The sequence below is a fragment of the Salvelinus sp. IW2-2015 genome, linkage group LG5, assembly GCF_002910315.2.
Source record: "Salvelinus sp. IW2-2015 linkage group LG5, ASM291031v2, whole genome shotgun sequence".
Classification (NCBI taxonomy): Eukaryota; Metazoa; Chordata; class Actinopteri; order Salmoniformes; family Salmonidae; genus Salvelinus; species Salvelinus sp. IW2-2015.
Window position 1 is genome coordinate 12,116,955 of NC_036844.1, and position 15,169 is coordinate 12,132,123.

Here is a 15,169-nt window from a genome sequence, read left to right on the forward strand (position 1 = left end):
ACCTTGTCATTTTTCAATAAAGTAAATGTCTATTGTTGGAGCCAATTTGGGTGTATCTTATAGTCTGGTAATATTCAGGCAATTACACTACAGACAAATGGTGGTAGTAAACACACATCAGGTGACGTGTGTGTGTGTGAGCTCACGGTTTTTACCGCCAGGGTGGCAACTCACTGGGGACATGTTCCCCCTCCCACATTCTGAAATTGCATTTTTGTTCCTTCCCAGTTCTATCATTGGAATGTGATCAAATCAAATGTATTTATATAGCCCTTCTTACATCAGCTGATATCTCAAAGTGCTGTACAGAAACCCAGCCTAAAACCCAAAACGGCAAGCAATGCAGGTGTAGAAGCACGGTGGCTAGGAAAAACTCCCTAGAAAGGCCAAAACCTAGGAAGAAACCTAGAGAGGAACCAGGCTATGATGGGTGGCCAGTCCTCTTCTGGCTGTGCCGGATGGAGATTATAACAGAACATGGCCAAGATGTTCAAATGACCAGCATGGTCAAATAATAATCACAGTAGTTGTCGAGGGTGCAGCAAGTCAGCACCTCAGGAGTAAATGTCAGTTGGCTTTTCATAGCCGATCATTAAAAGTTACTCTACCGCTCCTGCGGTCTCTAGAGAGTTGAAAACAGCAGGTCTGGGACAGGTAGGACGTCCGGTGAACAGGTCAGGGTTCCATAGTCGCAGGCAGAACAGTTGAAACTGGAGCAGCAGCACGACCAGGTGGACTGGGGACAGCAAGGAGTCATCATGCCAGGTAGTCCTGAGGCATGGTCCTAGGGCTCAGGTCCTCCGAGAGAGAGAAAGAGAGAATTAGAGAGAGCATACTTAAATTCACACAGGACACCGGATAAGACAGGAGAAGTACTCCAGATATAACAAACTGACCCTAGCCCCCCGACACATAAACTACTGCAGCATAAATACTGGAGGCTGAGACAGGAGGGGTCAGGAGACACTGTGGCCCCATCCGATGATACCCCCGGACAGGGCCAAACAGGAAGGATATAACCCCACCCACTTTGCCAAAGCACAGCCCCCACACTACTAGAGGGATATCTTTAACCACCAACTTACCATCTTGTGATCCAAAACAAGGCAACGGTGTACTTTAGGACCATGAGGACGCCACCGAGCGGTCGGGTAGACTGTTCGGAGTGTTATCCGACTGGATTTAGGACCACGCGGACACCTGAAGGCAAAGCTTCTGGAAGGCTGGCTGGACCAGAACGGGAGAGTTGAGCATTCAGTGTATGCGCTGTACTTTTTCACGAGATGTAAAAAGAACAGAAACGGGCTACTCTGTAGTTGACTGATGTAGCTGGCAAGGTAACTGCTGTTTAACTTAACAGAAGAAAAAAAACTGAACTAGTGTTTGCAGTGCTGAGCTACTATTGTAACTGACATGTAACTTTAGCTAATGTTTCATCCCCTCTTGACTGAGGTGAATGTATAAGCTATGCTAGTGAGAAGCAACCACAGCCAGGGCAGCTCTAGCCTCTAGTTATCTGTCAGATGGTGATTATTGCTGTCTAACAGCCGTTGTTTGTATGGACGTTTTGTAGCTTTTTTTTTCATGTTTCAGAATTAAATTAACTTGGCAAGCTTTCGCCAGTTGATGTACTGTTAGAGAAGGAGCTGGCCAAAAGTTGGCTTACATTTGCTATTATTTTTGCCTCAATCAAACTAGACCTGAATCAAACGATGAAACCATCAGCCAAACGATTGAAGATTTCATATTCTGATGTTTTTTCAGTGCAATATGAGTTGTATTACTCAGTATGCCAATGTAACGTTACTGATCTGTCAGTTTCCCCAGCTAATTCCCTACTTTTCACAGTGACACAGTAATAAACGGCTCTAACATTACAGGCTTCACTGTCATGGTGCACAGTAAAAGTCTGTGCAGGAAGATTTCTTCATCCTGCCCGCACCCGCTAGCTTTCTGTCCAACTCCCACTCGCTTCTGCAAGTACTGGTCCCAACTGTTGTCCAGCAATGTTATTTTAGGCATATTTGACACAGCTCACTTGCCAGCCATGGTCCCAGCAATTTTGTGCCCTATAAGCAATATCAAATGTGCAAAAATAACTTAAATAGGTTTGATTACCAGAGATTCTCACATGGCCCTTACATTGTATTACTGGGCAATATCATTCAATATGCTAGATGTAGTTTGAAGAGAGCAGAGTTGGAGAGACTTGCACTTTCTCTTTAGCTATTTTTATGACCTACCTTTTAGGAGTGGGAAGATTTCCAGACTGAGAAATATGGGTGAGCAATATTTAGGCCTATTTCTAGGCAATGTAGTAAACTATAGCCTAATAGGCCTATTTAGGAAGTATATTTCCGTGGAAAGATGACTGTCCCGTGATTCTCTGCCCATGTACAGTGCATTCGGAAAGTATTCAGACCCCTTGAGTTTTTCCACATTTTATGTTACATTCTAAAATGAATTGTTTTCCTCATCAATCTACACATAATACACTATGACAAAGCAAAAACAGGTTTTTAGAAATGTTTGAAAATGTATAACATTTTTAAAACAGAAATCTCGTATTCACATAAGTATGGTGAAGGTGCATCCTGTTTCCATTGATCATCCTTGAGCTGTTTCTACAACTTGGTTGGAGTCCACCTTTGGTAAATTCAATTGATTGGACATTATTTGGAAAGGCACACACCTGTCTATATAAGATTCCACAGTTGACAGTGCATGTCAGAGCAAAAACCAAGCCATGACTAAAGGAATTGTCCGATGAGCTCCGAGACAGGATTGTGTCGAGGCACAGATCTGGGGAAGGGTACCAAAATATTTCTACAGCATTGATGGTCCCCAAGAACACAATGGCCGCCATCATTCTTAAATTGAAGAAGTTTGGAACCCCCAAGACTCTTCCTATAGCTGGCCGCCCGGCCAAACTGTCAGGGAGGTAACCAAGAACCTGATGGTCACTCTGACAGAGCTCTAGAGTTCTTCTGTGAAGATGGGAGAACCTTCCAGAAGGACAACCATCTCTGCAGCACTCCAACAATTAGGCCTTTATGATAGAGTGGTCAGAACGAAGCCACTCATCAGTAAAAGGCACATGACAGTCCGCTTGGAGTTTTCCAAAAGGCACCTAAAGACTCAGACCATGAGAAACAAGATTTTCTAGTCTGATGAAACCAAGATTCAACACTTTGGCCTGAATGCCAACCGTTACGTCTGGAGGAAACCTGGAACCATCCCTACAGTGAAGCATGGTGGTGGCACCATCATGCTGTGGGGATGTTTTTCAGCAGCAGGGACTAGGAGACTAGTCAGGAACGAGGCAAAGATGAACAGAGCAAAGTGCAGAGAGATCCTTGATGAAAACCTGCTCCAGAACGCTCACCTTCCAACAGGACAATGATCCTAAGCGCACAGCCAAGACAATGCAGGAGTAGCTTCGGGACAAGTCGCTGAATGTCCTTGAGTGGCCTAGCCAGAGCCCGGATTTGAACCCGATCGAACATCTCTGGAGAGACCTGAAAATAGCTGTGTAGTAACGCTCCCCAGAGCTTGAGGGGATCTGCAGAGAAGAAGGGGAGAAACTCCCCAAATACAGGTGTGCTAAGCTTGTAGCATCATACCTAAGAACACTCGAGGCTGTAATTGCTGCCAAAGGTCCTTCAACAAAGTACTGAGTAAAGGGTCTGAATACTTATGTAAATGTTATATTTCTGTTTTTTTTTAATATAAATTAGCAAACAATTCTAAACCTGGTTTTGCTTTGTCATTATGGGGTATTGTGTGTAGATTGTAGAATATTGACAATTTAATCAATATTAGAATAAGGCTGTAACCTAACAAAATGTGGAAAAAGTCAAGGGGTCTAAATACTTTACGAAGGCACTGTAGGTCAGATAATATGTCTATACTTAAAAGTATTTTAGGTGTGCTTGATATACATTGGAGTTTGCACTTTTGGGACTATTCCATTAGTTCCATTACACAGCTAAAATTATTGTTATTAATCAAAGAAATTGAAATAGTCAATTATGAAATAATTAAGTTAATACAGTCTCTACCAATGGGAATAGATCCCTTCGTTTCCGGGCTTGAGCACCTGTTTTTTCAGGCTTGTAATGATAAAGGCTATGATAATAAAAAAGAGTCACACACTATGCTCCCAGAAATGTATTGGGTGAACCACCAACATTTCAGCATCACATTGCCTGCTTCAGGCTTAGAGTTCTTCACCCTCCCTGAAGAAAATGTGATGCCGAAACATTGGTGGTATACCCAATACATTTCTGGGAACTTATAAATAGTGTGCAACTCTCTTTATTTTTTATTGCCTACTGTTTATTCAGGCTGCAATAAGTTATGCATCCTCCAGGTGAGGCTGTTTCATATAATTTTACAATATTAGTCATTCTTTCAGTCTTTGGCTGTGCATACAATGTCCATAATGTGTTTGTTACAGTATAAACTGCATTCTGTTGACAGTTTAGATTACTGTGTACTCTATTTCAGAAATGGTTGTTTGTAGCCTATTCGAATGCATGCTGAATGAATGTACACAATGTGTGAAGAAACCCTATTTATTAAACAAACATTTTATGCTAAAGAAAGTCAAGGGAAACATTGTTGGAACAATGTGTGTTATGAGTGGGGGAAGCTACTACTGATACTCAGGCTAGATTTTTCTGCCCCAAACTGATGTAATATGGCACCTGCACCCACTGAAGGGATAAGTCAACAGTCTCCAGCTGCAGCCCCTTTCTGAGATTTCTTTACTCCTTTCATCACTCCATTTCTTTTCCTCCTTTCCTAGCTTCCTTTCCTCCTACCCTAACTTCCTTTCCTTCATCCTATACGTTCCTCTTTACTGGCCATGGTAAAGACCACATACATCCTACCACATACATCTGACCTCTTCCTTTTCTTTCCTTGATTCCTTTTCTCCTTTCCTAGATTAATTTCCTCCTTTCATAGATGCCTTTATTTTACTCCTTTCATCTCTCCCTTTCCTATCCTCCTTTCATAGCTTCCTTTCCTTCCCTACCTCAATTTCCTCTCCTTCCCCATCTTCCTTTCCTTCCCTACCTCCCTTTCGCGCCTCCTTCCCTATCTTTTATCTCCTTTCCTAGCTCCCTTTACTTGCTCCTTTTCCTCCTTTCCTTGCGCCCTTTCTTTTCACCCTTTCCTAGGATTAACCACAGCCAGTAGAGAGGAAAGAAAGTTAAGAAATGAAGCTAGAAAGAAGGAAAAGAAAGGGAGCTAGGAAAGGAAAGGTAGTGAGGAAAGGAATCTAGTAAAGTCAAAGAGTTCATTATGTGGTATGTGGAAAGGAGGAAAGGAAGCTAGGAAAGGAAAGGGGGCGTTGAAAGGAAAGGAAGCTATGTAAGGAAAGGAAGGATGGAAAGGAATTTAGGAAAGAAAATGTAGTGTTCATATGTATGTGGTAGGGTTTAACCACTGTCAGTATATGGTTATAGTATTGGTTTTAGTGACAAGGCTAGATTTAGTCACAGGCTGCTGCGGGGTGCATCTCGGATACGCCGGGAGGCAAATCGACCGCACTCCCAGTCACGTGGTTTGAGCATGACAAAGGTATGATGCGTTGTCAGCTGACTGCAGTAAATTCACCGACCTTCTCTGCAAACACAGACCAGCAGCTGGAACCCCATCTTCTTGTCCATCTAGACCTCTCTCTCCTAACCGAATAATGGCTAGCCAGTCCCAAGGTATCCAGCAGCTACTGCAAGCTGAAAAACGAGCTGCAGAAAAGGTAGCAGAAGCCCGTAAACGTAAGTTAAAATCTGATATTCAACGGTTTAGGTAAGCTAAACTAGCTAGATAGCAGTTAACTATCTGATTTTAGCTTGATTGGCTAACATTTTGCTGGAAGGTAACGTTAGCTAGCTAATGGCATAACAAACATTTTATCAATAGATAGCTACTCGAATATACCCCAGATTAGATAGGAATAAATTCATTGATTGGGTAATGTGGAGATGGAAAGGCCTACAAAGCCTTGCTTCAATCCAAGCTAACTAGCTAGCAACATCTGATAGCTAAGTTAGCTACCAGCAGGTTAAAAAAACAACAACAAAATATACAAACTGGCTAACTGTTAAGGTCTCTGGTTTGTTTTTTAGCAAATTATTGCCACCTGCAGTAACTGTTAGCTACTGTTATTTCTAGTAAATGTCTATACTCAAGGATGTCGTGCACATGATGGATGCCAACCAAATGGGCCTGGTGCTGTGTTTTTTTTTTACAATTGGCATTGGCTGGCTGTTCCATATCATACACAACTGAGCTAGTAAGATGTGAAATGTTCCATAGTGGTGGCAATTAAGCGACAACAATGGGTGTGTACGGTAACTAACCTATACTGTCCCCTTAGTAAATTATCTTGGGGAAAACACACCTAGCCTACATCTAGTGAAGATTCGTAGATATCATCTGATCTCACACTTACCGTAGGCCTAGCTCTCAAGAACCCGGCAAGAGGCCTGTCAGACCTAACGCTTTGATCACACCGACAGCGTCATTGCATTTTGGTACACCAGATCATGGACTACAGGAAAAGGTGCCATTTTTTTTTTTTTGCGTTTATTTAACCAGGTAGGCCAGTTGAGAACAAGTTCTCATTTACAACTGCGACCTGGGCAAGATAAAGCAAAGCAGTGCGACAAACAACACAGAGTTACACATGGAACAAACATACAGTCAATAACACAATAGAAAAGTCTATATACTGTGTGCAAATGAGGTACGATTAGGGAGGTAAGGCAATAAATAGGCCATAGTGGTGAAATAATTACAATTTAGCAATTAAACACAGGAGTGATAGATGTGCAAGTTAACCATTAACATCGACAGGGTTGTACTGGAGCGGGTCGAGAGTTTCAAGTTCCTTGGTGTCCACATCACCAAAGAACTATAATGGTCCAAACAAACCACGACAGTCGTGAAGAGGGCACGACAAAACCTTTAACCCCTCAGGAGACTGAAAAGATTTGTCATGGGTCCCCAGAAGGCCAGCATCCTGGAGTCGCCTCTTCACTGTTGACGTTGAGACTGGTGTTTTGCAGGTACTATGTAATGAAGCTGCCAGTTGAGGACTTGTAAGGTGTCTGTTTCTCAAACTAGACACTAATGTACTTGTCCTCTTGCTCAGTTATGCACCGGGGGCTCCCACTCTTTATATTCTGGTTAGAGCCCGTCTGCACTGTTCTGTAAAGGGAGTAGTACACAGCGTTGTACGAGATCTTCAGTTAATTGGCAATTTCTCACATGGAATAGCCATAATTTCTCAGAACAAGAATAGACTGATGAGTTTCAGAAGAAAGTTCTTTGTTTCTGGCCATGTTGAGCCTGTAATTGAACCCACAAATGCTGATGCTCCATTTACTCAACTAGTCTAAAGAAGGCCAGTTTTATTGCTTCTTTAATCAGAACAACAGTTTTCAGCTGTGCAAAAGGGTTTTCTAATGATCAATTAGCCTTTTAAAATGATAAACTAAGATTAGCTAACACAACGTGCCATTGGAACACAGGAGTGATGGTTGCTGATAATGGGCCTGTGTAGACATTGCATGAAAAAAAGAAAAAAAACAGCTGTTACCAGCTACAATAGTCATTTACAACATTAACAACGTCTACACTGTATTTCTGATCAATTTGATGTTATTTTAATGGACAAATTTGCTTTTCTTTCAAAAACAAAGATGTTTCTAAATGTCCCCAAACTTTTGAACGGTGGTGTACATTTTTATTTATCATAATTGTCTGTGATTACACTAAAGACTTTTTATTCTCTCTTACTGCGGAGAACACTTGGTTCGGTCTTGAACAATTTTCTGTTGAGTTGAATTTTAAGAGCTGGATTAAAAACTAGCTCAGTTTATGGTATAAGCTATTTTCACATTAAATTGACCAAAATGGTGCAGATCTCGGATCCTTAAAGCTTACATTCACTGCTCTTACGTTTTTGACTCATCCTGCAGTTTATACTTTTTTGTCTTTGTCTATAGTTTCTTTTAATACTAGGGCCTTACAAACAATGTGAAGCGCAAGGCCTTTTATTTGCTAAACAACTTAGAACAGATTTTTTTTCCCCCCATAAGAGTCTCACTCAATTTTGGCTGATGCCAACTTCTGGAAGTCACAGTGGGGCAACGATATTTGGCTTTCTCGTGGCTCTGAACACTCCGCTGGGGTCATTACAATGAAAAAGACCTTTGGTAATATTCTACACTTGGACTGTGACCCCTTTGGTCACTATTTGTCTTGTGATCAGTTACCATGACATTATGCTCATTACTGTCAACTTCTACGGGTACAACACCGAACATGAGAATGATGAGTTGCTTGAATCTTTAGAGAAACAAACTTCATTGGTTTATCTAAATTTCCCAATTTGTTATCATTGATAGGAGAGCACTTTAATATTACTGTAGATAATTCAACTGATAGATGGCCCCCAGGTTGACCAACCAATCAGAATTTGGGTTTAATACTATTTATGGAAAAGTTTGATCTTTCTGATATATGGAGAGAGGTTTCCGGCCGACAGACCATTCACTTGGAGTAACAACAGGTTCCATACAGTCCATAATAGATTTGTCTTCTGTCGAAATGGATTGATGGTGAGTGTGTTGCTACAAATATTTGTACTACTCCCCTCACAGACCATAGGGCCATTTTATATTGACGTCAAAATATTTACCCCTGATACTACCCTTGGTAGAGCATCCTACTGGAAGCTAAATAGCTCCTTATTAAATAATGACATAGTTAAGTTTGAGGTTAAAGATCTGCTCTCACACTTTTGGGAAAGAGCTTGTGGCGAGATCTTATTGCAAGAACTGGGAGCTCTTTACATTTGAAATGGCCAAATACCTTAGAAAATGTGGTACTAATCTTGCTAAGACCAGAAGAGCTGAGAAGGAAAAGGTGATCACTTAACTTCCCGTTTCTCAGAGGTCCCCAGCCAGCCTGTCGGGAAGAGGACATGTGAGTTAAAAAATAAACTGGTATTTATATATATAAAAGCAGAAGAAGCCTTTTATTAGATCTAGGAAAAAATGGATTGAGGAGGGAGAACAGAATTCATCCTATTTCTTTAGACTTGAGAAATGTCACTCTGCAAATAACACTATTCATAATTTGCGCCAGCAAGCGGTGTAGTCAGGGTATTAGGCATGCTGCAAGGAGGCATGAGGACTGCAGATGTGGCCAGGGCAATAAATTGCAATGTCCGTACTGTGAGACGCGTAAGACAGCGCTACAGGGAGACAGGACGGACAACTGATCGTTCTCGCAGTGGCAGACCACGTGTAACAACACCTGCACACGATCGGTACATCTGAACATCACACCTGTGGGACAGGTACAGGATGGCAACAACAACTGCCTGAGTTACACCACGAACACACAATCCCTCCATCAGTGCTCAGACTGTCCGCAATAGGCTGAGAGAGGCTGGACTGAGGGCTTGTAAGGCAGGTCCTCACCATACATCACTGGCAACAACGTTGCCTATGGGCACAAACCCACCGTCGTTGGACGAGACAGGACTAGCAAAAAGTGCTCTTCACTGACTAGTTGCGGTTTTGTCTCACCAGGGTTGATGGTCAGATTTGCGTTTATCGTCGAAGGAATGAGTGTTACACCGAGGCCTGTACTCTGGAGCGGGATCGATTTGGAGGTGGAGGGTCCGTCATGGTCTGGGGCGGTGTGTCAGCATCATCGGACTGAGCTTGTTGTCATTGCAGGCAATCTCAACGCTGTGCGTTACAGGGAAGACATCCTCCCTCATGTGGTACCCTTCCTGCAGGCTCATCCTAACATGACCCTCCAGCATGACAATGCCACCAGCCATACTGCTCGTTCTGTGTGTGATTTCCTGCAAGACAGGAATGTCAGTGTTCTGCCATGGCCAGCGAAGAGCCCGGATCTCAATCCCATTGAGCACGTCTGGGACCTGTTGGATTGGAGGGTGAGGGCTAGGGCCATTTCCCCCCACCCCCCCCACAGAAATCTCCGGAACTTGCAGGTGCCTTGGTGCAAATCTGGTGCAGTGCATGAGGAGGAGATGCACTGCAGTACTTAATGCAGCTGGTGGCCACACCAGATACTGACTGTTACTTTTGATTTTGACACCCCCCCCCCTTTTGTTCAGGGACACATTATTCCATTTATGTTAGTCACATCTGTTATTGAATCTTGTTATGTTGATACAAATATTTACACATGTTAAGTTTGCTGAAAATAAACGCAGTTGACAGTGAGGACGTTTTTTTTTAATGAGTTTATATGGAATACGCTGGACATATTGTTTAAATACTTCGTTTTTAGAATATTGGTGTCTTTTACTTAATTATAAGGAATTCTTATCATTTTACAAGATCCTAAAGATCTTGCAATTTATTTGGATGCCATTCCCTCAGGTGTTGCTTTATTGTTCAGGAACGTGTCAAGACCTGACCCTCAGAACATACCTACAATTAACCCTGTTGACTCATCAGATTTTGTTTTTATTTTAGTCCAATCAACAGAGCTATACAAGCCGCGTTTCAGCAGGATGTTGTATTTCTACCTTATGTCATGCCTTATTGGAAAGGTTTTATTGATAATATCTGTTGGGGGGGGTGGGGAAATTGGATATTGCCACACACATACCTACTTAATAACAACATTTAAGGAAGATTATTTTTAAAGTTATTCATAAATACTATTCTGCCAACCACTATATGAAGTAGTAAAAAAAACATGAATTCAAGTTGTACCTTTGTGTAATGACCAACCAGAAACAGTGTTGCATCTTTCTTTTACATTGTATTCATGTAAGGAATCTGTGGCTAGACATCAGTAGATTTATAATTGAACATATTTATGAAGATTTACACTATTATGGAGAGATGTGCCGCTTGGATTTTTTACTTATGATAGAAATAAGTTGGAACAACTTCACTGTTCCTTAGGCCAAATGTCATGTTCACAAATATACATTTACCAACAGAACACATGTTATTACCTTGCAAAAAGAAATTGAACTATTTTAAGAAAAATACTCTGAATTATAAATGTGTGTACGGTCCTTGTGTAATGTGATATTGTACCCCCTAGCCCAAATGTCCTTAGTATATTCTTTATATATTATGTTTTCCATGTACTTTTTGTATTGATTTGTTGTTAATAAGAAAAAGATGCCAAAAGTTCCCGGATGTTGTACTACATTCGCCAAAATACGAAGTGTACAAGCAGTGGACACTATTTCTGTGCTTTTAGGGTCCTTAATGCAATTCTTCAGAAAATGGGCATGGCTTCGCATCATTTTCAGATTCTTCAGAAAATGGCAGAAAATATGCAGCCGATGTCCGAGTGCGGATACCAATTCATTGCTTTAACTAATTATGGCAAATGTTGAGCAATGTAATGACTTTTCAAATAAGTTACCTTATTTGACAATTTGTTAGCTACGCTATCCGTACGAACCACATAGCATATCATTACAGCAGTATGTGGCGGTAGGTTAGCTCGCTACCTAACATTAGTTGGCTACTAATACAAACTTGCCAGTATATGAACTATATGCGATCTAACTACCCAATGTTTGACTTGATTATTCGTGTCATTCTTAGTTTAGCAAAGTTGTATAGTTGAGTGTTCTCAATGGACATTTGGGTGCTTTTGTAAATTCGCTCTGGCTATCTGCTCTGATGTCAGAGCAGTCTTGTCTGACTGTACCAGAGCGCAGAATAACTGAATTTACAAACGCTCAACACCTGCTGAATATGGCCAGTGTCGGCAAAAAAAAGCGTAATTAAATTGTTGCCAGCAGCACAGTTAGTCACCAACCCTCTGGATAACATAACAGCCTAACCAGCTCTGCTAGAGCAAGTAAAATAGTCAGAGGTGTTCTCTCATTTGTGTCTGGAAGTAGCTAGCCAACGTTAGCTTGGGTGCTTGACTGCTGTTGTAAGGTCAGAACGCTCAAATCAACCCTACTCCTCAGCCAGAGCGTCCAGTGTGCGCTCCGAGATGAAACACCTTAAATTTGCAAACGGCCAATCTGACAATGCTCTGAATTTATAAACACCCAGAGCGCACTCTGGCACACGCAAAGTTGTAAAATGTCTAGCTAGTAATTTGTTATGCTAGCAAGATATTGCATAGCATCAACTTCCGGTAGACAGGCGAAGGGCTAATACGCTCAACTGAAAGGATACAGTTTGTTTAGAGTATACTAAAATTAACTTGTAGTATGGGTATTCGACCACAGCGTAGGTCTCATTTCCCTAACAATAGGTTTTCCCACTTCCTCTTTTGCCAGGAAGCACACAACCAACTGCATAGTTATGGTAGACTTCATGGGACTGGGAATTCAGTGTCTGCTCCAATGCATTTGACTTACTAAGACTAAGTGCAGATTTGTTTGTGTTTTGATCAGGTAAGAACCGTCGGCTGAAGCAGGCCAAGGAGGAAGCCCAGGCAGAGATTGAGCAGTACCGTATGCAGAGGGAGAAGGAGTTTAAGACCAAGGAGGCTGCGGTGAGTCACTGGGGGGATGGTTTGAATTGGCAAAGGAGAAACGAGGCATATGCTTTCCTAGTCAAGGAACTGTAGTTGGTAGCGATCAGAGTGAGGGAAGTAGCAGATAAGCAAATTGTTTTTGCTACTTTATTAACCAGAGCTACGGAGAAAGGGAGAGGAGGCACAGAGCGAGCAGCTGTAGCTACTAAGGAGCAGGGGAAGAGGTTTGAATGTGTAAGACGCAGGAGGTTCAGATCACCGGAGGAAGAGGGAAAGCAACCAATTAACTTTCGCTAATAGACAAACTTCTTGCAAGTTATTTGTCGTCCCGTGCGATTACATAATATCTGTCTCGACAGGTATTTCCGTTCTCACTTTCCATTGATTAGAAATCTCCTGGCTTGCTTGCTACACAAGCATAGCAGCCATGCAATTCTCTGTGGGAAGAGCAAGGATCCGAGCACATGCCCTTTTGCAACTTTTTCCAAATCATTACTATTGAGTAGCATCATGCAGCCCATATGTTTTGATTTCTAAAACATTGTTCTATCACAACTAAAGTGACCAATTAACTCTTTAAGTGTAGCCTATAAGACCTGTTTCAAATTCTCATTTTTTTTTGTGATCGTGTATATTAAATGGATATGTTCCAAATGAACGCACCAGCAGCTTGTATACATAGACGCCTGGAGATGCTAAATGTGTGTTAATTTATGGTCAATGAACATTAGACTGCCAGTCATTTGCCTGAGTTACCTGTTGACTTTCATGACCGCCACAGCCCTACTTTATACTCACTGTATGTTTGTGAAGTGGTTTGTCTTGTAAGGTGGTCTTAATCGCTCTCATTCCTCCATTAGGCTCTTGGTTCTCATGGTAACTCTGCTGTGGAGGTGGACAAAGAGACGGTGGGGAAGATGGGCAGCATCCAGACTAGCTACCAGCGGAACCGCGAAGGGGTGCTGGGCAATCTGCTGAAGATGGTGTGTGACATCAAGCCAGAGATCCATGCCAATTACCGTTTTGCTGGCTAGACCCCCCCCCCCCCCCATCCATCCCTTAAACTAAGGAAGCACTGACACCCTCCCATTGCACTGCCATCAGTTTACATGCTTCATTGATACATCTACTATACCCAAGGAGCAAACTCCTTTCTCTGCCTGCTCACTTGAATGCTCTATTCATAAGTCTATGTTCTCTAGAAATTGAATCATCAGATGGGTATACGATTCAGATAGGTAGGCTATACATTTATCTAGTCTAATATAAAGCATTTTGACTCTCAATTGGTTAATCGAAGCAGGCAGAGTTTGTTGTGGTCTGATGCAGTGCAATGTCTCTGTGGTTCTGTCTTATTGGCTTCTAGTATCAATGTGTATCTGTGATGGTTAGTGTATATGTGTGTCTTGCAGTGTGACATTTATTTATATGGACTTATTTGTGGAGACCAATAAAGTACTTATTCCAATTAATAGAATTTTAGCCCAAAAATAAGCAATTCATTTTTGAAAATCAATCTGTTTTGTTTTAAATGTTTTCCTGCTATGAATATGAGATCCTGTGTGTGTGTATAGTGGACATTCTTCTGTTTAGACATTGTGACATTATGAAACTTTTAATAAAGTGTTCTGGTGACTTCAATCTCAATTGCTGAAATGACCATGTGTTTTCTTAATTTATACTCAACAAAAATATAAACTCAATTTCAACAACCAAATTCTCTAAAATGACGGAGAAATGAACATTCAAGGCAATAACATTCTCAGGCAATAGCTCTGGTGGACATTCCTAGAGTCAGAATGCCAATTGTATGCTTGCCAACTTGTGAAACTGCAGATTTTAGTGGTCTTTTGTACCCAGCACAAGGTGCACCTGTGTAATGATTATGCCACTACAGCTTCATATGCCACCTGTCAAGTGGATGGATTATCTTGGCAAAGGAGATGCTCACTAATGGATGTAAACAGATTTGATTTGTGCACACAATGAGAGAAATAAGCTTTTTGTGCATATGGAACATTTCTGGGATCTTTTATTTAATGGAAAAGAAAATGCTGCTGATGCTCCCAGGTGATATAACGTTTCCAACCTTAGGTCTTCTTTAGGCATCCATGGGACCAACACTTTCCGTGTTTATATTTTTGTTCAGTATGTTTCCTCAGGCTACCTTACTGGCTATTTGTTTCCTAGGTTACAGCTAATGTAGAATTAGCTAAAGGCTGTGTGATTTCTCCCTCCAAGTACCTTGATGTGGAACCAGCCAGAGGGGTAGCCTATGAAGCAGGTTTGAGGAGTTAGCGAGGTCATTTTCGCCAACTCGGGATAACCGGTAATACGAAAGTGGCTCACCTTTTAGCCAGGATAATTTCATAACTAACCTGCTACGGGGCGGGCTAACTCCACTTGGTCACTGTTATCCAGAATCCTTGGGACATATTTACCTTAATCCTTAACCATTTGAAATGTCAACTTCAATCAGGTATAGACCAACTCCACTTACCTTGAATTAAATGACTGAGCCACAAATTTGACTATTCCCTGCCTCTTGCAAAGATTTTCATCATCACCTTCATTTGAGGACTACAGATTTAAACATTTTATTAATCAAATGTTTTTTTGGTTAAATAGTAATGTTACTCACATT

General features: G+C 41.5%; 1 protein-coding gene across 1 annotated transcript; it reads left to right on the top strand.

Moving 5' to 3' along the window:
* The first annotated feature begins 5,610 nt into the window (after window positions 1-5,610).
* On the top strand, window positions 5,611-14,172 carry atp6v1g1 (ATPase H+ transporting V1 subunit G1). The gene is made up of 3 exons (XM_023987503.2): window positions 5,611-5,786; window positions 12,443-12,543; window positions 13,386-14,172. Exons 1-3 carry the CDS (start codon window positions 5,705-5,707, stop codon window positions 13,557-13,559), a joined length of 357 nt encoding a protein of 118 aa, XP_023843271.1. The 5' UTR covers window positions 5,611-5,704; the 3' UTR covers window positions 13,560-14,172.
* Window positions 14,173-15,169: the final 997 nt, after the last annotated feature.